This window comes from Erpetoichthys calabaricus, chromosome 12, assembly GCF_900747795.2.
Source record: "Erpetoichthys calabaricus chromosome 12, fErpCal1.3, whole genome shotgun sequence".
In the NCBI taxonomy this organism is placed as follows: Eukaryota; Metazoa; Chordata; class Cladistia; order Polypteriformes; family Polypteridae; genus Erpetoichthys; species Erpetoichthys calabaricus.
The window spans coordinates 13,647,424-13,670,543 of record NC_041405.2 but is presented as its reverse complement, the minus strand read 5'-3'; the positions used below and the strand labels follow the sequence as shown (position 1 = coordinate 13,670,543).

Here is a 23,120-nt window from a genome sequence, read left to right as displayed (position 1 = left end):
CCTTTCCAAATCATGTCCAGTCAACTGAATTTACCACAGGTGGACTCCAATGAAGCTGTAGAAACATCTCAAGGATGATCAGGGGAAACAGGATGAACCTGAGCTCAATTTTGAGCTTCATGGCAAAGGCTGTGAATACTTATGTACATAGGATTTCTCAATTTTTTTTATTTTTAATAAATTTGCAAAAACCTCAAGTAAACTTTTTTTCACGTTGTCATTATGGGGTGTTGTGTGTAGAATTCTGAGGAAAAAAATAAATTTAATCCATTTTGGAATAAGGCTGTAACATAAGAAAATGTGAAAAAAGTGATGCGCTGTGAATACTTTCTGGATGCAGTGAGTAGTACTTTGGCCTTCAGCAAATGTGCAAGCCTTTGATTTTATTTTAACTTTTTTTTTTTTCAAATAATAACCTTTCTTTAGTAACACAATTTTTTAATTAAAAACATAGATTGCAAAAATGCTGGAACTCCCATGATTAATACGTTGCTGATAGAAACTGTTTATTCCTTGGGGCTCTTGTTCAAAAAGCAGACGCCACTTGTTTTTAAGATTAGGCACCCTTAAAATATTTTAACATTAGGCACCTACTCTAAATTTTTAAGATTAGGGACCCTGGTGTACCTGGCCTTACCCCCACAAACCTTAAGTTCAGGGTTTTTAGAAGGGGTAGGCGGAAGTAGAAGTAGATGGAGTCCGCTTTCTGAACAAGACCCCTCCTTGGTTGCCTTCAAATTTGACTGTTATTCAACATTGAATCACAGTGAATTTAATGTTGCCTTTCTGACGCTGACCAACAAAGACTGTTTAACGTCAAAGGTGAAAACAGATTCCTACAAAGTGGTCTGAATCAGGGGTCGCCAACTCCAGTCCTAGAGGACCACCGTGGCTGCAGGTTTTCATTCCAACCTATTTTTTAATGAGTGCCCTGTTTGTGCTGTTAACTAACTCCTTTTCCTTTAATTTTAATGGACTTGTTTTTAAAGATTTGTTCCCCTGTATTTCTTCATCGTTCCTCTGAATTGCTTCATTTCTTTCCTTAAATGGCATAAAACAGAAATGAAATGTGAAGTGAGGGAGCCAACAGAAGACCAGCTAAGTCAGGACCTCAAACTCCAACCGATTTCACTCCACCCAGCTGCTTAATGATGTGCCAGTTCTTGTCGCTAATTAAACCCATTCTTTAATTTCATGGCTTGTTGCTGCTGTCATGTTGCATTAGCAGACATTTCCGAAATTGTTGATTTTCTCGTTTCTAAAAGCACTTTTAAAATGTTTTGGGGACCTGAGCAGATCGACATTCCTGAGACCTTCTTCTTTCTTTATTCAGATATTGTATGATGGGCACCAGTTGTTTTGACTCATTTTGTATCTCATTGTTGTTTGGCTGCTAATTAAGGAAAAAGAAACAATTAAGGGGTCTGAGTCTTCAAGAACAAGTCAATTAAAATTAGTTAAAAAAAAAGTTAATTAGCAGCAAAAACAGGTCACTCGTTAAGAAAAACGTTAGAATGAAAACCTGCAGCCATGGTGGTCCTCTAGGACCGGAGTTGGCGACCCCTGGGCTAAGTTCATTACATATCTAAAACACAAAATAATTGATCCCATAAGTATTCACTCCCTTTAATAAAACACACCTAAATCATCACTGGTGCAGCCGATTATTTTTAGAAGTTGTATAATTGGCTTCATGTTGATCATCTGTCTGTCTGGGGTTGCAGTTGATTGTAGTGTAAATGTGCCAGACTATAGATAGATAGATAGATAGATAGATAGATAGATAGATAGATAGATACTTTATTAATCCCGATGGGAAATTCACATTCTTCAGCAGCAGCATACTGATACAATAAATAATATTAAATTAAAGAATGATAATAATACAGGTGAAAAAAAACAGACAATAACTATGTATAATGTTAAATATTAACGTTTACCCCCCCTGGTGGAATTAAAGAGTCGCATAGTTTGGGGGAGGAACGATCTCCTCAATCTGTCTGTGGAGCAGGACAGTGACAGCAGTCTGTCGCTGAAGCTGCTCTTCTGTCTGGAGATGACACTGTTTAGTGGATGCAGTGGATTCTCCATAATTGATAGGAGCCTGCTGAGCGCCCTTCGCTCTGCCACAGATGTTAAACTGTCCAGCTCCATGCCAACAATAGAGCCTGCCTTCCTCATCAGTTTGTCCAGGCGTGAGGTGTCTTTCCTCTTAATGCTGCCTCCCCAGCACACCACTGCGTAGAAGAGGGCGCTCGCCACAACTGTTTGATAGAACACCTGCAGCATCTTATTGCAGATGTTGAAGGAAGCCAGCCTTCTAAGGAAGTATAACCGGCTTTGTCCTTTCTTGCACAGCGCATCAGTATTGGCAGTCCAGTCTAATTTATCATCCAGCTGCACTCCCAGATATTTATAGGTCTGCACCATCTGCACACAGTCACCTTTGATGATCACTGGGTCTATGAGGGGTCTGGGCCTCCTAAAATCCACCACCAGCTCCTTGGTTTTGCTGGTGTTCAGGTGTAGGTGGTTTGAGTCGGACCATTTAACAAAGTCATTGATTAGGTCCCTGGGGGCCCACTGTGGCTACAGGTTTTTGTTCCAACCAATTTTGTAATTAGTAACAACAACTGATAACGCTGATCTCAATTAATTAGCTGGTATTGTTTTTCTGTTCTCGTATTCTACATGAAGAAAGCACAGAGGCATGATTTTTACTTTTTTAAGACATTTAGAAATATTTCTGCTTTTGCTATAGATTTACAGTTGACCCTCGATATACGACTGACCTGACATGTGAACAACTTGGTTTATGACCAAAAGTTTTGTTTTGAATTACGACCAACATCTTGAGTTACAACCCGAATGCGCTCACGTGTATCCGCTTGTGCGATTGTAAACAAACAGCCGAGAGTGTTCGTAAGCATCAGTCGGAGCCCAGATACGTGTGTTTGTGGGCATAATTTCGGTCAGTGCAGTGATTTATGTAATTTATTTCGATAGTTGCTATCAAAATCGCCCCAAAAAAGCTAGAAAAGAAGCTAAGGAAGGAAGAGAAGGTAATGAAGGTTAAAAAAAGCGATCACAATCGAAACGCAGAAGGAAATTGTGCGGAAATATGAGAGTCGCTAATATGTACAGCATGTCGAAATCCACCATCTCGACAATTTTACAAAGAAAAGATTTGTCCAAACAGTAACCACCTTCCATTTCATTCTCCTCCTCCTCCCTTCCTGCAAGCCAAAGATGTTAACTTAAATGGTGAGTACGGTATGAAATTATTGTTTCTGATAGGCTAGGCACTTTTTATAACTTTTTGCTTATTACATTAGAAAAATTATTGGTATTTTAGGTAAATTCTGCACATTATACAACCTTTTTTATTATGAAAAGGTTAAGTAAGTGTTGCTGTGGGAGGTTCAGAATGCATTATGGGTATTTCCATTATTTCTTATGGGAATTGAGTTCGTAAGTCAAGGGTCCACTGTAAATGCTGAACTCTCTTCTGTTTATTTCATTATATTTTGCCCTTTCTCTGTGCAGTTTTCCCCCTTCATTGTATCTTAATAATGACAATTAAAAATGAACAGAGCAGACACCCATGCGATCAACACTGAATCGTGAAAGGCTGCAACTAATTTAGCATCAGACCCATTAATTAGTAAATAATGGATTATTTAAGCAATTAGAACACCAGGAAAAACAGAATGAATATCAAGATGAAAATATTGTTAAAAACCAAAAAAAAAAAACCATTACTCCCATATAACTGCTTAATACCTTCCCATGGGCTCACCACCTATGGGAGGGGCCAAGGAGGTCGGGTGCAGTGTGAGTTTGGTGGTGGCCGAAGGCGGGGACCTTGGCGGTCCGATCCTCGGCTACAGAAGCTGGCTCTTGGGACGTGGAATGTCACCTCTCTGAAGGGGAAGGAGCCTGAGCTAGTGTGCGAAGTTGAGAGGTTCCGGCTAGATATAGTCGGACTCACCTCGACGCACAGCTTGGACTCTGGAACCAATCTCCTTGAGAGGGGCTGGACTCTGTACCACTCTGGAGTTGCCCCCGGTGAGAGGCGCCGAGCGGGTGTGGGTATACTTATTGCCCCCCGACTTGGAGCCTGTACATTGGGGTTTACCCCGGTGGACGAGAGGGTAGCCTCCCTTCGCCTTCGGGTGGGGGGACGGGTCCTAACTGTTGTTTGTGCGTATGCACCGAACAGCAGTTCGGAGTACCCACCCTTTTTGGAGTCCCTGGAGGGGGTGCTAGAGGGCATACCTTCTGGGGACTCCCTTGTTCTGCTGGGAGACTTCAATGCTCACGTGGGCAATGACAGTGAGACCTGGAAGGGCGTGATTGGGAGGAATGGCCCCCCCGATCTAAACCCGAGCGGTGTTTTGTTATTGGACTTCTGTGCTCGTCACGGATTGTCCATAACGAACACCATGTTCAAGCATAGGGGTGTTCATATGTGCACTTGGCACCAGGACACCCTAGGCCTGAGTTCGATGATCGACTTTGTGGTCGTGTCGTCTGACTTGCGGCCACATGTCTTGGACACTCGGGTGAAGAGGGGGCGGAGCTGTCAACTGATCACCACCTGGTGGTGAGTTGGCTTCGATGGTGGGGGAGGATGCCGGTCAGGCGTGGTAGGCCCAAACGTGTTGTGAGGGTCTGCTGGGAACGTCTGGCAGAGCCCCCTGTCAGAAGTAGCTTCAACTCCCACCTCTGGCAGAACTTCGACCATGTCCCGAGGGAGGTGGGGGACATCGAGTCCGAATGGGCCATGTTCCGTGCCTCTATTGTTGAGGCGGCTGACCGGAGCTGTGGCCGTAAGGTGGTCGGTGCCTGTCGTGGCGGCAATCCCCGAACCCGTTGGTGGACACCGGTGGTGAAGGATGCCGTCAAGCTGAAGAAGGAGTCCTACAGGACCCTTTTGTCCTGTGGGACCCTGGAGGCAGCTGATAGGTACTGGCAGGCCAAGCGGAATGCGGCTTTGGTGGTTGCTGAGGCAAAAACTCGGGCGTGGGAGGAGTTTGGGGAGGCCATGGAGAACGACTTTCGGACGGCTTCGAGGAGATTCTGGTCCACCATCCGGCGTCTCAGGAAGGGGAAACAGTGCAGTGTCAACACTGTATATGGTGGGGATGGTGCGCTGCTGACCTCGACTCGGGACGTTGTGGGTCAGTGGGGGGAGTACTTCGAAGACCTCCTCAATCCCATTAACATGCCTTCCAATGAGGAAGCAGAGCCTGGGGACTCAGAGGTGGGCTCCCCCATCTCTGGGACTGAGGTCACCGAGGTGGTCAAAAAACTCCTTGGTGGCAGGGCCCCGGGGGTGGATGAGATACGCCCGGAGTTCCTCAAGGCTCTGGATGTTGTAGGACTGTCTTGGTTGACACGCCTCTGCAACATCGCATGGACATCAGGGACAGTGCCTCTGGATTGGCAGACTGGGGTGGTGGTCCCACTCTTTAAGAAGGGGGACCGGAGGGTGTGTTCCAACTACAGAGGGATCACACTCCTCAGCCTCCCTGGAAAAGTTTATTCAGGGGTCCTGGAGAGGAGGGTCCGTCGGATAGTCGAGCCTCGGATTCAGGAGGAACAGTGTGGTTTTCGTCCTGGCCGCGGAACAGTGGACCAGCTCTATACCCTTAGCAGGGTCCTGGAGGGTGCATGGGAGTTTGCCCAACCAGTCTACATGTGTTTTGTGGACTTGGAAAAGGCATTCGACCGTGTCCCTCGGGGAATCCTGTGGGGGGTACTCCGAGAGTATGGGGTACCGGCCCCCCTGATAAGGGCTGTTCGGTCCCTGTACGATCGGTGCCAGAGCTTGGTCCGCATTGCCGGCAGTAAGTCGAACCCGTTTCCAGTGAGAGTTGGACTCCGCCAGGGCTGCCCTTTGTTACCGATTCTGTTCATAACTTTTATGGACAGAATTTCTAGGCGCAGCCAGGGCGTTGAGGGGGTCCGGTTTGGTGGGCTCAGGATTGGGTCACTGCTTTTTGCAGATGATGTTGTCCTGTTTGCTTCATCAGGCCGTGATCTTCAGCTCTCTCTGCATCGGTTCGCAGCCGAGTGTGAAGCGGCTGGAATGAGAATCAGCACCTCCAAATCCGAGACCATGGTCCTCAGCCGGAAAAGGGTGGAGTGCCCTCTCAGGGTTGGTAGCGAGATCCTGCTTCAAGTGGAGGAGTTCAAGTATCTCGGGATCTTGTTCACGAGTGAGGGAAGAATGGAGCGTGAGATCGACAGGCGGATCGGTGCGGCATCCGCAGTAATGCGGGCGCTGCATCGGTCTGTCGTGGTGAAAAAGGAGCTGAGCCGCAAGGCGAAGCTCTCAATTTACCAGTCAATCTATGTTCCTACCCTCACCTATGGTCATGAACTATGGGTAGTGACCGAAAGAACGAGATCGCGAATACAAGCGGCTGAAATGAGTTTCCTCCGCAGGGTGTCTGGGCTTTCCCTTAAAGATAGGGTGAGAAGCTCAGTCATCCGGGAGGGGCTCAGAGTAGAGCCGCTGCTCCTCCGCATCGAGAGGAGTCAGATGAGGTGGCTCGGGCATCTGATCAGGATGCCTCCTGGACGCCTCCCTGGTGAGGTGTTCCGGGCACGTCCAACCGGGAGGAGGCCCCGGGGAAGACCCAGGACACGCTGGAGGGACTATGTCTCTCGACTGGCCTGGGAACGCCTTGGGATTCTCCCAGAAGAGCTAGAAGAAGTGGCCGGGGAGAGGGAAGTCTGGGCATCTCTGCTCAAGCTGCTGCCCCCGCAACCCGACCTCGGATAAGCGGGAGACAATGAATGAATGAATGAACTGCTTAATACATTTTAATATTTTTGTTTTTTTTTACCACATTTCTATTTTTTTCCCAAACACAGAACTTGTTAAATAAGAGTTTACTTAATTTGCCCAGGAGTCCAATTAAAAACGAAGTTGGTTGGAACAAAAACATGCAACCACGGGGTGTCCCCAGGACTGAGGTTGAGAACCTCTGCTATATACAGTCAGCCCCCAAAATTAACTGGGATTATGTTCCTAGAGCCACCCACGAATTGTGAAAAACCACAAATTTTGGATGTGGTCAAAAAAATGCCTATTTTGATAGTTTAAACCCTAAATATGCCCCCAAAACACTTTTAATTTCATTTCATACTCAGCTCAATACATTACCCTAAAAAAAAAAAGAATGTAAAGGTAAACCAGTCTACTGTACAGTACTATACTGCTATGTCTCACACAGTTCTAGAATGTAAAATATCGGTTACTCTATATGTACTGTAATTCATGCAAGCGCATTTTCTTTGGTAGAAGTAGGGTAAATACAACAATAATTTAATAAAAATACAATAAAATGTATGAGTACTCACCAATAATGAATGATATTGATTGGAGATGATGATGAATTAGCTGTGCAGTACGGTGAGGCTATGTAATGAAGATAATGACTGCACAGCAAAGCAGAGGATTTACAGCTCCACGGGTGGCGCCATAATGGTGCGCTACTCCGGCATAAATGTTTAGTTCCTGGAACAAATCCAGTAGTTCACCCTTCTCCTGGAGTGTCTTAAACTTCTTCTGGCTCTTAGGTTCATTGCCAGAAGCCTTACAAGTTGCAGGGCACTTGGGTAGCAACTTAGGGCTTTAAGAAGAACAAAACAAAAAACACGAGAACACTTGGTGAAACACTCGAGAGAGCTACACGTGGTAAACTGTTACGATGCGGGAGTGCTGGGCTGCATCTGCCAGAGATGCGTCACAGGGCAGCAGCCAGTCAGCAGCAAGGAGAAATGAATAACGCTCTCGGATTGGCAACATTTAATCCTCCCGCCTCTGAGTACAGGTGTATTTCACCATCCCAAGCTGCGTTTCCCTCTACGGTTGCTCTGTGTTCTTTCGTACTAAAAAATTTATACAGTATTATATTTTATATGGAAATTTAGCTGAATTTACATTAATATTTATGTTAAAAAATTAGTAAATTATATTGTTGTTAATAATTTAGCATTAAAACGCATGAAAAATTATGTATTGCCATGATAAAAGGCATAATAAAAATTGCAGAGGATATTTGCGGTTTCCGCAAACAATTATTAGTTAGGTTCTAAGGAAAAATCTGCGAACAACTGAGGCCACAAACTCTGAACCGCAACTTTGCGGGGGTCGACTGTATGGAAGGCCCATTTTGTAGTGAGTCAACATCATGGCCTAATCTACACAATGAAGGCAAAGAACATTGGAAGTATCTCTGTAAAAAGGCAATTGATAGAAAAGCACAAGTCAGAGGATGGAGACAAGAGAGTAGGAAAATCACTGTGTATCCCTTGTCTCCAGTTAAATCAGCCATTAAGAACTGAAAAGAGTGTGGCACAGCTGTAAAATTGCATAGAGCAGACTGTCCACATGGAAGAAGATTAGTGAGGGAGACCACCAAGAGACCTAGGATAATTCTGGAGGCATTACAAGCCATGGTGGCTGAGACTAGAGGGACTGTGCAGAGAGCAACTTTTGCCTCAGCACTTCACCACTCGCAGCTTTATGTTAGAGTGGCAAAGACAAAGTCACTGTTAAAAACAACGCACATGGTAGAGTAGAGCAGAAGGTGTATGGGAGACTGAAGTCAGCTGGAAGAAGGTTCTACGCTTTTTTGGTCATCAGGTTAAACGCCATGAAACACACCATCCATGAGGGGATGCTTCTCTGCAGCAGGCCCTGGAAGGCTAGTGAGGGTAGAACATGAAATGAATGTGGCAAAATACAGGAAAATCCTGGTGGGAAAACCTGATGCAGTCTGCAAATAAAACCTGCACCTTGGGCGAAGATTTGTTTTGCGGCAACAAGCATAAAGCCCAAGCTGCACAGGAATGGCAGGACATTACAAGAATGGTAATCCTGTTGAGTATTTCTGGCAGGACTTGAAAAAGACTGTTTAATCACATCTCCATGATAGCTGACAGAGATTGTGAGACCTGTGCATACAGACTCGAGCTAAATACTGAGCTGAAGGGGTTGAATCCTTAGGCCAGGTTTATACTTCACGCAACACGACGCATGCGCCAGTGGATGCTCCTGCTACGCAAGCATTTTACTGTTTATACTTGCGAGCGTACTTTACGTAAATCTGGAAGAATCCACCAGGTGGCAGTGGTAGATATAATCACGGTGAGAACAGGTTTGACTTCGCTGTGTTGTGAATTGCCTGGAACATCCATTAAATTCCGAAGACACCTTACTGCAATATCTCTGAAAAGGATGTTTAATGATTAAATCCATCAATCCAGGGATGTGCCCATTCCAGCTCGCATCGGGCACAAGGCAGAAACAATCCCTAGATGGGGCTTCAGCTCATCGCAAGTACTCACATACACACTAGCGTCATTTTAGTGTCACTAAATCTGCATATCTTTGGAAGGAAACCGGAGCACAGTGTGGAAACCGTGCAGGAAAACATGCAAACTCCAGGCAGGGAATACCAGCAACATGACTTCCTGCGAGACATCAGCACAGCCACCGTGTCACCCCCATGTATGTAATTATTAACAGTATTCATTATTGAAGTGAAATTAACAATTTTTCTGTAAAATGTAACATACATATTTTAATGCATTTCATCATGAAAGTGATATCAAGTATAAATCTAAGGATTCTAAATGTGCAGAGAGTTGGAATATCATACATTTAATGTGTTCTGTGTGGTGATCTGTTGCTGTTTGCCGCTGCTGTCAGGTCAGGAGGAAGCCCCAGAAAAAAAGATGGCACAAAAGATGGTATGTGAGACTTTTAAAATGTATCACGTCCTTATGATCAGGAATATGCGACGCTTGAATATTAAAGCACCACAAATGCATCTGTATGTTGGCATTTTGCTTCACCACATCGAACCATTTATCAAACATCGAAACTCGCACATCGATCTCGTACGATCCGCATAGCGGCTTTCTCTCACATGTAAACAGTAAACAGAGACTCTGACGTCACATTCCGACTTTTATCACTCTGCGCCCCCCAACTTTTTGCTGGGACTGCAACTCGCGCATACGTCGCAATCATTTCTGAGGACCTGCTCAGAGGATGCGTCAAACGAACGCTAAACGAGCCCTTACACAATCGTTTTATGTTTTATATTTTTAATGAATTTAGATAATTTTGCCGAAACCTGTTTTCACTTCGAAATTAAAGAGTCTCCTTCTTTTTTTTGATCAGTGTCAAAAAAAGCCAAATTGAATTCACTGTGTTTCAGTGTTGTACAGTAAAAAAAGTGAAAACTTCCAAAGGGGTTGGGAGATACATTTTCTAAGGTATTATGTGTATAAAAATGCAAAATTTTATGATTATTTTTAATAGTGCTGTTGAAAAACCTGCTAAAGAAACGGTAAAATGTACACTTGTCGCTACACTAGTTAATTTGCCCCTCTGCCAAAGAAACGCTCACCTAAATCTTTCACTTATTTATGCAGGAGATTGTGTCAATTGTGGCAGCTGAATGTGCCCAGCAGAACTCGCTGGATGCCGTAGCACAGGCAGTGGTAGACAGGGTGCGCAAAGTACATCATGAAACGTACCTCAGTGGAAGAGAACGCGCCAAGTTCTGTACCCGCCATGAGGACATGACGCTGCTAGTAAGGACCTTTAACTACCAGCTGGGGGGTGAGGCTAGCGATCCTGCCCTCACACCAACACAAGGTAAATAAGATGTTTGAGTTATATCTCTATGTTAATACAGTGGACAGATGGTGAGAGAAATTCCTGTGTGTACCTTTACTTTTTTTTGTGAATAATAAACCTGAGAGACTCACAAGAAAAGTGTGTTGTTCACGCCAGGGCCATCTTAATGCATGGGCACGCTGGGCAGTTACCCGGGGGGCTCCATGCTAATCTATGTACAGTCAAAGTAAAATGTATGTGAACTCCCCGGAATTCTCTATATTTATGTCTAATTCCCATATCAAACCTGGTCATATCTTCATGTCAGTCACAATTATGAACAAACACAGTCTCCTATAACTAAAGATACACAGATTTTCAGAGAATCTTTGATCATATTGAATAAATCATTCAAACTGTGAAACTGAAGGTTGGAAACAGTAAGTGAACCCTAAGCTAATGACTTTTTAAAAAGCTCATTGCAGTCCGAATTTAGCACACCTGGAGTCCATTTAATGAAACGAGTTCAGAGGTGTGGCCCAGAATGACTTTGATTGATCTAAAACACTATAAAGTAGGAGTTTGAGCTTTTGACAAGAAGCATATCCAGATGGGAATCATGCCTCGCACAAAAGAGCTGTCTAAAGAGCTACGATCGAGAATTGTTCATCTATATAAGGCTGGAAAGGGTTACAAAGTCATCTCAAAGATCTGAGATATTCATCAGTCTACTGTTAGGCAAGTTGTCTATAAATGGAGACAATTTGGTATTGTGTCTACTCTGCCTAGAAGTGGGCGCCCTGCCAAGATGACCCCAAGAGCACAACACAAAGTCATCAATGAGGTAAAGAAGAACCCTAGAGTGACAGCAAAGCACTTGAAGAAGTCATCAGAACTGGCTAACATCTCTGTTCATGAGTCAACTATGCGCAAAACATTGAACAAGAAAGGAGTCCATGGCAGGACATCAAGAAGGAAGCCACTGCTATCAAAAAAGAACATTGCTGAACGCCTGAAGTTTGCGAAAGAGCACTTGCACACTCCACAACGGTACTGGGAAAATGTTTTGTGGAGTGATGAAACCAAAATTGAACTATTTGGGAGGAACAAGTAGAACTTCATTTGGTGTAAAAAGGGCACTGCATATCAACATCAAAACATCATCCCTACAGTAAAGTATGGTGGGGGGAACATCATGATTTGGGCCTGCTTTGCTGCATCAGGGCCTGGACAGCATTTGAGGAGAAAATGAATTCACAAGTTTATCAACAAATTCTCCAGGATAGTGTGAGGGTGTCTGTCCGTCAACTTTAGCTCAGAAGAGGGTGGGTTGGGGACAATGACCCCAAACATCACAGCAAATCCACATTACAATGGCTTTAGAAGAACAAACTCCTCCTTTTGGAGTGGCCCAGTCGGAGCCCAGATCTCAATCCTATTGAGATGCTGTGGAATGACTTGGAGAGAGCCATACAAAGAAGGTAACCAAAGAATATAGAAGAGTTCAGGCAGTTCTGCAGGGAAGAATGGGCTCAAATTCCCCCCGCATGATGTGCAGGTCTTATCTGCAGTTACAAGAAGCGCCTGTTTGAGGTCATTGCTGCCAAAGGAGGGTCAACCAGTTATTAAATCCCAAGGTTCATTTACTTTTTCCACTACCACTTTGAAAGTTGAATGCATTTGTAAAATAAAGACATGAAACAGTAGAATTGTTTGTGTGTCATTGGCGTAAGCTCATTGTGTAGATCAGGACCTGTGATTTAGATGAAGATCAGATCACTTTTAATGACCAATTCATGTAGTAAACCAGATCATTCCAAAGGGTTCACATACTTTTTACTTTGACTGTATGTTGTGACTTGCAGAGTGGTTGTGTAGGTAGGGGTCCCCAGTGCACTGCTTTGCTCGGGGACCTATAATTCTGTTAAGACGGCCCTGGTTCTCGCATCTGAGATGTGAAACACACCAAAATGAACTGGTCAGTGCAGCTCTGAAGTGTGTGACTGGCTCATAAATGACAAGCTGGTGATGTAAGGTTTCAGGAAACGCCTCTTGTATGAGAAACTGGAGGAACCTGTTTGTAAGCCTACCTCGGCAGCTGCTGTAATATTGATGAAGGATTTACTTGCTGTTTGATCGCTTCAGTGCTGTGACAATGGGAGTATGAAGTGTGTATTCCAGAGAAACTGACTTACGGGTGCATGGTAAGGCACAATCAGTGAACTGTGCGGGTCCTTCATGTTCCTTGGTGCCTTATCTGCTTAAGAAGAGGAAGCATCTTCAACATGTATGGTTTTACCCACTTGCTGACCTGAGTAAAGTGACTGCGCACAGTCTTGTGTGAGTATCAGCTTATCTGTGGGAGGTTATCCTGTCTGCTCCCTCTCTGACTCAGACTTTCCGGGGCCTTGCCTGCTGACAGTGTAGTTTTCTGTACAGCTAGAGAAACATATTACACTTAATATATAAAGACAAAATGTTTACCATATTCACAAATGTTTGAAATATTTCAACGAGGAAGGGTTAGGCCTAAAGAACTATAGCTGCTCAAGAAGAATTCTGGGGCAGAACATGGAAAGCCTAGACATAATAATGAGACACAGTACAATTTTCTCTTTATGCTCCTAGCTGACAAAGAAAAATTACGATTATCCTTTATCTTCTGAAACTCCTTAAACTGCTGTTTTCTTAACTCTTGGAGAGAATTATCTCGTACTTTGTCTTGCTGAGGTGCTGGTAAGTCTAGACTTGATTGTTAAAATTTGTGAACGATATGAGGATGGATAGAATTAGGAATGAGGACATTAGAGGGTCAGCTTAGGTTGGACGGTTGGGAAACAAAGTCAGAGAGGCGAGATTGCGTTGGTTTGGACATGTGCAGAGGAGAGATGCTGGGTATATTGGGAGAAGGGTGCTAAGGATAAAGCTGCCAGGTAAGGGGAAACGAGGAAGGCCTAAGCGAAGGTTTATGGATGTGGTGAGAGAGGACTTGCAGGTGATGGGGGTAACAGAACAAGATGCAGAGGACAGAAAGATATGGAAGAAGATGATCCGCTGTGGCAGTCCCTAACGGGAGCAACTGAAACAAGAAGAAGAAGAATGAGCACGTACATACGATATTTGCATCAACAATGTGTTTCAGTAGTTTGTTCCAAATTCCTGTGACTCTCTGCATTCAGAAGTGTATTTTGTTTTCAGTCTGAAATGTATTTCCCCTTAATTTACAATATGTGATTCATTATTCTTTATAAATGCCACGGACATTTTTAAAGACCTGCTTTAGGTGCCAACGCAACCATCACACTAAAGTGGGTTAACATCCTTAGCCTCTCTGAGCAGGGTAGGCCTTTTAGTTCAGGGATACATTTTGTTACACCGCTGTCTTTTTATAGCATGGTGACCAGAACTGCACACAGGACTCCAGGTGAAGTCTTGCTAGTACAGCGATATTCACCTGAGGTCAACGGTTTGGAATCACCCAGAAATTTGCATGCTTTTGATAGGAAGCCATTTCTGGATCCTGAATTCAACTTAAGGAATACCAACCAGTACTTTGCAACGCATGGAAACACTAATTTTCAATAACAGCTTTCAGCTGTGCTAACACAGTTACCGAGATTTCTCTAATAACCAATTAACATTTAAAAATGATTAATTAAGGATAAGCTAAGGGAGTTTACATTTAGGACACTGGAGTAATAGCAGCTAATAATGGGGCTTTGCAGTCATAAGTGAATAATCTCATATATGAACGTCTACACGTGGAAGTGTGTGTTTGTCTGTCTGGCCCAAAAGTGCAAGGCTACAACATCTGTGGAAGAATACAGATGAATACAGACACCTACCACTGGAATGCCCCGATTTAAGCAATAAAACACAGGCAGGAGAAAGCGTCAATCGTTAATCTGCAAAGAGGCAAAAAGAATCATATTAGTGTTTTTGCAAAGGAAAAAGTGTCCTCAGCACTATATTTATACACTCCATTGATTAGGTCACTATTCTTTAAAAGGAATTCATTACATAATCAGAAAACTTTTAACATGATTGGTTACACCCGGTTGCGAACGGGGCATCCAGATGTTGATATCTTAGATGAGCACAATTTGATTGATAGTCCTGTTTGCTTAGGATGTACATGACATTTTAAATGTATTATTTTTACTCTTATTGTGGGAGATGTGTGAGTTTCTCCACGCACACACTGTTTCTCATGGTAAAAAAGAAAAGAACAATGGCCTATATATATATGTTATGATCCAGCTGGGTACAAAAACAGGAAACAGTATTATAGAAGAATGGTTATGCCATAAATATAACATTTTTCTCTTAAGGGGTTATATAAAATAACAAGAAATACATTTATCATAGTGCACAATAAAATAACCAGTGTCAGCTTTTAAGCATAAGCTCAGAAGGATATGAGACTCAGACTCATGCCAGGTGCACATTGGACCAGGGTTCAAATTCAACTCTTCCAGCATGAAGTTCAAAGAGCTGGCAAGGCGGCCCCAAATTAACGAGTCAGAAAAAAAAAAAAACTATGAGGCTACAGCATGAAGCTGAAAGAAAGCGACTCCATCACCAAAGTGAAACCGCAAACGAAAGATAAATGAGAGAGAAACTCATTTAGCCGCTGATAGACAAGCGAAACGAGCACATCAGCAAAACGAAACCTCAGAGGAGAGAGAAACTTGCTTAGCCGCTGATAGACAAGGGGGCGAGCACATAGGCAAAACAGAACCTCTGAGGAGAGAGAAACTCACTTAGCCGCTGATAGATAAGGGAGGCCAGCACATCGGCAAAACAAAACCTCCGAGGAGAGAGAAACTCACTTAGCCGCTGATAGATAAGGGAGGCCAGCACATTGGCAAAATGAAACCTCGAGGAGAGAGAAACTCACTTAGCTGCTGATAGGCAAGGGGGGCGAGCACGTCAGCAAAACAAAACCTCCAAGGAGAGAGAAACTCGCTTAGCCGCTGATAGACAAGGGAGGCCAGCACGTCGGCAAAACGAAACCTTCGAGGAGAGAGAAACTCGCTTAGCCGCTGATAGACAAGAGGGGCGAGCACGTCAGCAAAACGAAACCTTCAAGGAGAGAGAAACTCGCTTAGCCGCTGATAGACAAGAGGGACGAGCACGTCAGCAAAATGAAACCTTCGAGAAGAGAGAAACTCGCTTAGCTGCTGATAGACAAGAGGGGCGAGCACGTCAGCAAAATGAAACCTTCGAGAAGAGAGAAACTCACTTAGCCGCTGATAGACAAGGGGGGCGAGCATGTCAGCAAAACGAAACCTCCGAGGAGAGAGAAACTTGCTTAGCCGCTGATAGACAAGGGGGGCGAGCACGTCGGCAAAACGAAACCTTCGAGGAGAGAGAAACTCGCTTAGCCGCTGATAGACAAGGGGGGCGAGCATGTCAGCAAAACGAAACCTTCGAGGAGAGAGAAACTCGTTTAGCCGCTGATAGACAAGGGGGGGGCGAGCACGTCGGCAAAACAAAACCTTCGAGGAGAGAGAAACTCGCTTAGCAGCTGATAGACAGGGGGGCGAGCACGTCGGCAAAACAAAACCTTCGAGGAGAGAGAAACTCTCTTTGCCGCTGATAGACAAGAGGGGCGAGCATGTCGGCAAAACACAACCGCCGACCCTGCATTTCAACTTTTTTTCTGACGGTTTCCATAGTTTCTAGGAGCCGTTGCTTTAGACAGCACGGGCTTGCACGGCTAGTAAATTATAAGTCTGTCAGTTCAGGCAGTAGTAGTCATTTGCAGCATTAGTACATTTTTAGGCTCTGTTTAATCAGTTTAATTGTGCCTTAATGAAATATTATCAATTTCTTTTAAAAACATGAGCATTTCTGGGTGATTCTAAACTTTTGACCACTAGTGTATATTTAACCATTTTTACAATTTAACATTTTATTTGCATTCTTAATTATTCCTGTATGTTTTCTAAATAATGGTAATATTGTGTCAGTACCCTTTTCAAGGGTATTTCCTGTAGGTCTGTATCACCCCTCTGTCCCTTTTAGCCATGCATGTAGCACTTTCTAAGCTCTCATTTGGGTGAATCATTCTTGTTATAGACAGAGGAAAAAAAAAAAGAAAGAAAGACCAAGTTCAACCGTCTCATTCAGCCCAGGAATTATTTCCTTTATGAGGACTTGAAGGCAGAATTGTAATGTCTTATGGTTTGACCTGAGACTTCCTTAATGGTCTCTTTAAATTTTGCCCCTGCCTTTTTGCATTTGTTATTAAGCTTGGCCTCTCCCTCTTTTGATGATTGAGTAACACATTCATTTGGGTTAAGATTCTTCGGCCCTCAATCCTGGGCTCGTCACAGGTGGGCCTCGTTCTTAGCAGTGCTGGGTCAATTACGGAGGAGGTGGGGTCACTTAAATTTAAGAGCCGTACTGCTTTAGCGTTGAGTTTGTTAGCTTGCTGCCATTGCGACTCACTGAGTCTGCTATCTGTTGTCTTATTTCTAAGAAGAGCTTGCCTTGTTTAGCTTTGCCTGTTTGTTCTCATCACCTAGATTTCAAAATTGGGTTGTATCCAGCTTTGGTTAGTGGTGGTTTAGAATTGTATTTTTCTTTGTTTTCCCCCCCAGTGTGGTTTCTTTTCAGTTTTGAAGGTTTTCATTGTTTGTTCTGCTTAGAGAGCTTTAATTCTTATACTAATGTTGTTTTGCTTTCTTTCCTCTTTATTGTGTTTATTGTCTGTATCTTAATTCCACTTAATTTTGTGTTCGTTTTGTTTGTCTGCTTTGTATTAATTATGTTTTTAAGCTTTTGTTAAATTCTAACTCTCTTGAAGTACTTGAGTTGTTGCCTCTGCTCCTTTTCTCTCTTTCTCTGCATGTGTATTCCTCCTTATTAATTTAAGCTGTGTGGCTTTCAATTGAGGCCAGTGTTGAACATTCTTTCCGAGTTTAAGGCTGAGCATTTATTTGGTATGCACCGGTTTTAGTGCATGCTAGTTGTTTTATTTCTCCTCTTGGAAGCTCCATCTGCTTTTTGCATGGCACCAGGGTTCATTATCTTGTCTGCTGCTTACTCTGACCCACAGGTGGTAGAATCTACCCAGTGTCTGTCCCATACTCTAATAACCAGAGTACCAGCAAGACCAGTGTCACCTTGTCTCTTGTTATGCCTTCTCAAGGGACCATGATGAATGGAAGCCATACCAACTCCACCTTGGATGAGATCACTCCCACCCTCACCAAGTAAGTCTCAGGGGGAGGGCATTGAAAAGGATAAAGAGCAATTTTCTCCAGAATTGCCTTTTCTAAATATCTAGCGCCACCAACCATCATCCTCTCCATTTTTTTTTCCCCCTCTCTCTTTCTGTCAAATTTTCTTTGCAGCCAAAGCCCCACCGCCACCTTGCAGTCCAACAACACCCAGACGCAAAGTAGCAGCTCCAGCTCAGGGGATGGCAGTCTGTTCAGACACCGTGGAAGCCAAGCTTTGCAGCCTGACGAAAACGGACGGGTTGAGCCCTACGTTGACTTCTCCGAGTTTTACCGCCTCTGGAGCAATGAACACCAAGATGCCTCTGCCATTGTTTTGGGACCACAGTGACCTTAGTAGGAATGACGATGGATTCTGCAGGTTCGATCTTAATAAGTGTGGTTCCATGTAAAGTTTCAGTCAATCACAAACCTCAGATGTCCAAGCTGTTCTCTTGTGCATGTCCTCATGCAAGAGCCATACCTTTTGTAATTCTTGCATTGTGAGGGCCATGGCTCCAACTTACACAGACGAATAAGGTGCACAGGTAGAAGATCTTCACTTGCACCTTGTGATTCAGTGTGATCAAGGGTAAGACTGTGATATCCTAAAACACTGTGTCATGACTTCAGCCATATGCATGAGTGCCTTTCAGTTACCGTAACCGAAATCGATACCCCAGGCCCAAGGTGTGTCCTTTCCTGTATCCTGTTTGTAATGCTTGCAGACTCCTTTTAAACCATAGAATCAGAAGGCCTATGTCTCATAACCAGAACCAAACCAAGATGAATGCCAGCATGTCGACTTGGCAGCGTTTTTGTATTACTTGGGCCTACACTCCAAGTCTGCAACTTTTCTGTCATCCCAGAGTTAACACAATTTTAAGAAAGTGTGTTTATGAAGCAGGGGTTATCCTGACCACGTCTAAAAGAGAACTTTTTTAGAGGGATGAGAGCTGGGACCCTGAGGCAGGATTTGCCTTTTTAAAGGTGTATGGTTAGGGTAACCAAAACAACACCCACCAAAAAAGAATTAAGTTAGAATGTCCCTGTGGGTCTATTAACTGGAAAGTGGTAGGTATTTATGAGCTCTAGTCTAATCATTTCTGTGATGTGCTTCTGGGTAGAGGTAAGCATTCACCATTGTCCATACTACAGAGATAGTGTCATCTGGGTGAGCTCCCGTCCAGACAACTGGCCCGTTTTATAACTAAACTTAAGTAAACCGTGTGGAATCCCATGATCCCTGTTGCACTGTGGTACCCACTAGATGAACGGTACAATCATGCCTCTGGATTCATTCCATCTATTTGTTTTAAGTCTCTATTATGGCTTTGTTTTGCACTGCAATTGCAAATATAAGCTTTTAAAAAAAAATTTTTTTTTGATGTACCAAAGCGTTTCAAAAAAGTGAATTCTGTGCAATTTTCACATCTAACTTCCCAGAAGCCCTTTCTAGTAGCGCTGTCCAATCTGGGAGAGAAGCCAAAATCCCATTTAGAGCACGGCATAAATTAACAAAAGTGCCGCCTGGCTACAGTGCAGAGAAAACCATTACACTCCACGTCTTTAGTAGCAGGGTGTTGTACCGTGTTAGCCATTGTGAATGTAGTGAGAAGTCAACCAAATGATACCTTTTATTGGCTAACTGAACAGATTACAATATGCAAGTGTTTCGAGTCACCTCAGGCCCCTTCTTCAGGCAAGCTGGAATCAAAATGTATAACTATTAACCCTAAAAAAAAAAAAATTTTAAATTCTATGGCCAAGGCAACAGATGTTAAACCATTAGGTTGCTGGTTCAAAATCCGACACTGATGCTGATTCAGTCACTTAAACTCCTGTACTTCGATTGTAGTACTAGGGTGTTGTGCCGTGTTAGCCATTATGAATGTAGTGAGAAGTCAACCAAATGACACTTTTTGAATGAATAGACCTCTTCGGGATAAGATTCATTTAACAAGAAAACAAGGTTCCACATTAAATGTGGCAACACAGATGTTTCTGTAGCGGCCCACTTCAACAGCCATGAACACTGTGAGAGGGACTTTAAAGTCGCGGTGCTTATGGGCAACTTCAGAACACAGCAAGAGACAAAAACATGAAGTCAAACTCATGCTAAAATTTAATGCATTACAACAGGGGTGGGCAAAGTCAGTCCTGGAGGGCCGCTGTGGCTGCAGGTTTTTGTTCCTAATTAGAAAACCATCCTTGCCAATTTAATTTCATGACTTGTTAGTGCTTTAACTCTGCCATGTCAGGTCATTCACATATCCTAGAGTTTTTGTTTTTTTCCTTTTCTAGGGATATCACTCTCAAATTATTTTGAAGTCTAAAACAAATGAGTAATTCTCATCCTTTGCTTTTATTTTCTTTCGTTCCAGGGTGGCGCAGTGGTAGCGCTGCTGCCTCGCAGTAAGGAGACTTGGGTTCACTTCCCGGGTCCTCCCTGCGTTAGTTTGCATGTTCTCCCCGTGTCTGTGTGGGTTTCCTCCTGTGCGATGGGCTGGCGCCCTGCCCGGGGATTTGTTCCTGCCTTGCGCCCTGTGCTGACTGGGATTGGCTCCAGCAGGCCCCCGTGACCCTGTGTTAGGATATAGCGGGTTGGATAATGACTGACTGGGTTTAATTAAATACTTGGAAAGAGTCAATTGTGCATGATAAATACATACAGGTGTAAATGGAAACAAGCTAAATGGAGAAAATCTGGTCTGTTTTGTCATTTCTATCATATTGCTAATGAGCAGCAATTAAAAACTGAGAATACTGCTGTTTAAGACTAAAATAAGCAATAAGGGTTCAAAATCTTGAGTGAGACAATTTAAAATGAAGCAGAAGTGTTACTTGAGCAATAAGAGCTTCTTATTCCAGACAGTACAGTGGTAGTGCTGCTGCTTTGCAGTAAGGAGACGGTGGAAGATTGTGGGTTCACTTCCCGGTTCCTCCCTGTGTGGATAGCACTTTGAGTACTGAGAAAAGCGCTATATAAATGTAATGAATTATTATTATTAAGTAATTGGGTTGGAACAAAAGCCTGCGGCCCTCCAGGAATGACTTTGCCCACCCCGGCATTACAACATGGTTTGAATAGAGACGAGTTTTAGATAGATACTTTATTAATCCCAAGGGGAAATTCACAACAATTATTCACTGGCTTTATGGCCATGTATGAGGATTGTTTGCATCTCTCGGACTGACCCAGACAACCGGACTACAGACCCACATTGTATTGAAAAACTGATCAGAAACTTAGACTTTGTTGGACAGTTATCTTATCCAAAGATCTTGACCATACTTGGTTCTCCTCTCTTGCTAAATGAATCTTAGCCTGAAGAGGTCTATTCATTTTTTACATTTAAGATGTCTCACTTAAAGATTCACCAATGTTGTTACTTGTCCTAGTGTGTGTATATAAACACAGGGAACTCCAGTTTCTGTATTCCATCTTGCCTGAAGAAGGGGCCGGAGTTGCCTCATCTTTTTAGTTGGCCAGTTAAAGGGGTGATTTTGCTTGACTTCTCACCACATATCTTTTGAAAGCTTGAAACTAACATATGGAACGTCTTGTTGCATCTGTGCTTCTGGGCCAAGTCTGTGGAGAACTGAAATGAGATGAGCCGTTTCGATGAGGACCGCATGGTGGGGTGACATTTTGTGAAATCTGATGGGCACGCCGGCCATTCAGTGGATGAGCAGGAGAGGATGTGGAATCTCAATTGAGATGAGGATGACTGGCATATCCTTACGACTGAGGCGTAATTTTTTAAAAAGGGAACAATCCTCTTTTTCTATATATTAATTGCGACAAGTGCTCTTAAGTGGAAGCTTTGAGAAAAATCAATGTGAAGCAACAGCGTTTTTTCTATAAATCGCCTGAAAAGAGCAAGTCTGTGATGCCACTGGTCTAAAGTAGTAATGAGCTGGAGGAAACAAGGCCCAGCCTCGGTCCATCCATTCTTTACACTTTAGGTAAAGATGTGAAGTGTCAATTCAGAGACCTTAAGACGGTCCAAAGTTAAAATGTGAGACTGTCTTTGAGATGTTCATGTATGAGACTAATGAGCATTGAGATAGTATCTTCAAACCCAATGGACACTGAGATCTATGTTGGGACACTGTAATGGTGATTAATCAGTACAAAATTGAGATTCTAAAGGAGGGAGGGTTTTGATGTGATACTTCTCCAAATATTGGGGTCCGAGATGCGAGAATCCAGATTTGGCTGGGCCTATTGAGACATGAGACCTTTGGCTGAGACTTCTGTCAGGTCTGAAATGTGAGAATCCAGTGAGTGGATGGGATTGACGTGCAGGAATCACCCGGGTGTTTGGATTTCAATGATGAATGTATATTGGACATTTGAGAAACTGGTTTCGGACAATGGAGTGTAGTTTTATCGCCAACCCCAATAAGCTAATAATAAGTCCGTTTTGGGATTTAATACATGTTGCAGTGCTCTGGGCCAGCGTCAATGAAGAGTGCTATAAAACAAGTAAACTAAATTAAATTAATACTTCTGAAACGTGTGATTTCAGTATGGATGTTAGGGTTTGAGGCCTGATGCTTGAGACTGCAGTATATGTTTGTATTTTAGGTGCCAAGTGCAAGGTGGATGGCTACTGAGTTACAAGATGGTGGAGTCAGCTTGTGCACTTTGGTCTGGCCGCCATTGGCATGTTACGATACTGAGAATGTGTCTGCCTAATGGGCAGCAAACTTTCCAACTATGGACAGTTTTCGAAGTTGGAGGAAATTTTAAAATAAACTTGATGGTGCGCTGAAGAAGAGATGTCTTCCTTCAGCATGGCCTGAAGCTGCTGGTGGCCCAAGCAGCACATTAGCTCATACTTTTAGATTGCCTTTAACACAAGGGTCGCCAACTCCGGTCCTGGAGGACCACCGTGGCTGCAGGTTTTCATTTTAACCCTATTTTTTTTAGTGAGTGCCCTGTTTGTGCTGCTAATTAACTTCTTGTGATTTCATTGTAATTGCTTTAAGATTTGTTCCCCTGAATTTCTTCATCGTTCCTCTGAATTGCTTCATTTCTTTCCTTTAAATGGCACCCAAACCAAAATGAAACGTGAAGTGAGGGACCCAACAGAAGACCAACTAAGTCAGGGAGTCAAACTCCAACCAGCTGTTTAATGAGGTGCCAGTTCTTGTCGTTAATTAAACTCGTTCTTTAATTTCATGGGTTGTTGCTGCTGTCATGTTGCATTAGCAGATATTTCTGAAATTGTTGA

General features: G+C 43.5%; 1 protein-coding gene across 2 annotated transcripts in view; it reads left to right on the top strand.

Annotated features, from left to right (window-relative positions):
* The window catches only part of tab1 (TGF-beta activated kinase 1/MAP3K7 binding protein 1), a 112,243-nt gene extending 89,855 nt beyond the window's left edge, over positions 1–22,388 (top strand). Inside the window, exons 9-11 of one of the 2 annotated variants that reach the window (XM_028815124.2) lie at positions 10,462–10,687; positions 17,808–17,871; positions 18,013–22,388. In XM_028815124.2, coding sequence (XP_028670957.1) covers positions 10,462–10,687; positions 17,808–17,871; positions 18,013–18,229 — 507 coding nt within the window. In that variant the 3' untranslated portion in view covers positions 18,230–22,388. Of the gene's footprint in view, positions 1–10,461; positions 10,688–17,714; positions 17,872–18,012 lie in introns of both variants that reach the window. The other variant, XM_028815123.2, reaches the window with a different exon arrangement.
* Positions 22,389–23,120: the final 732 nt, after the last annotated feature.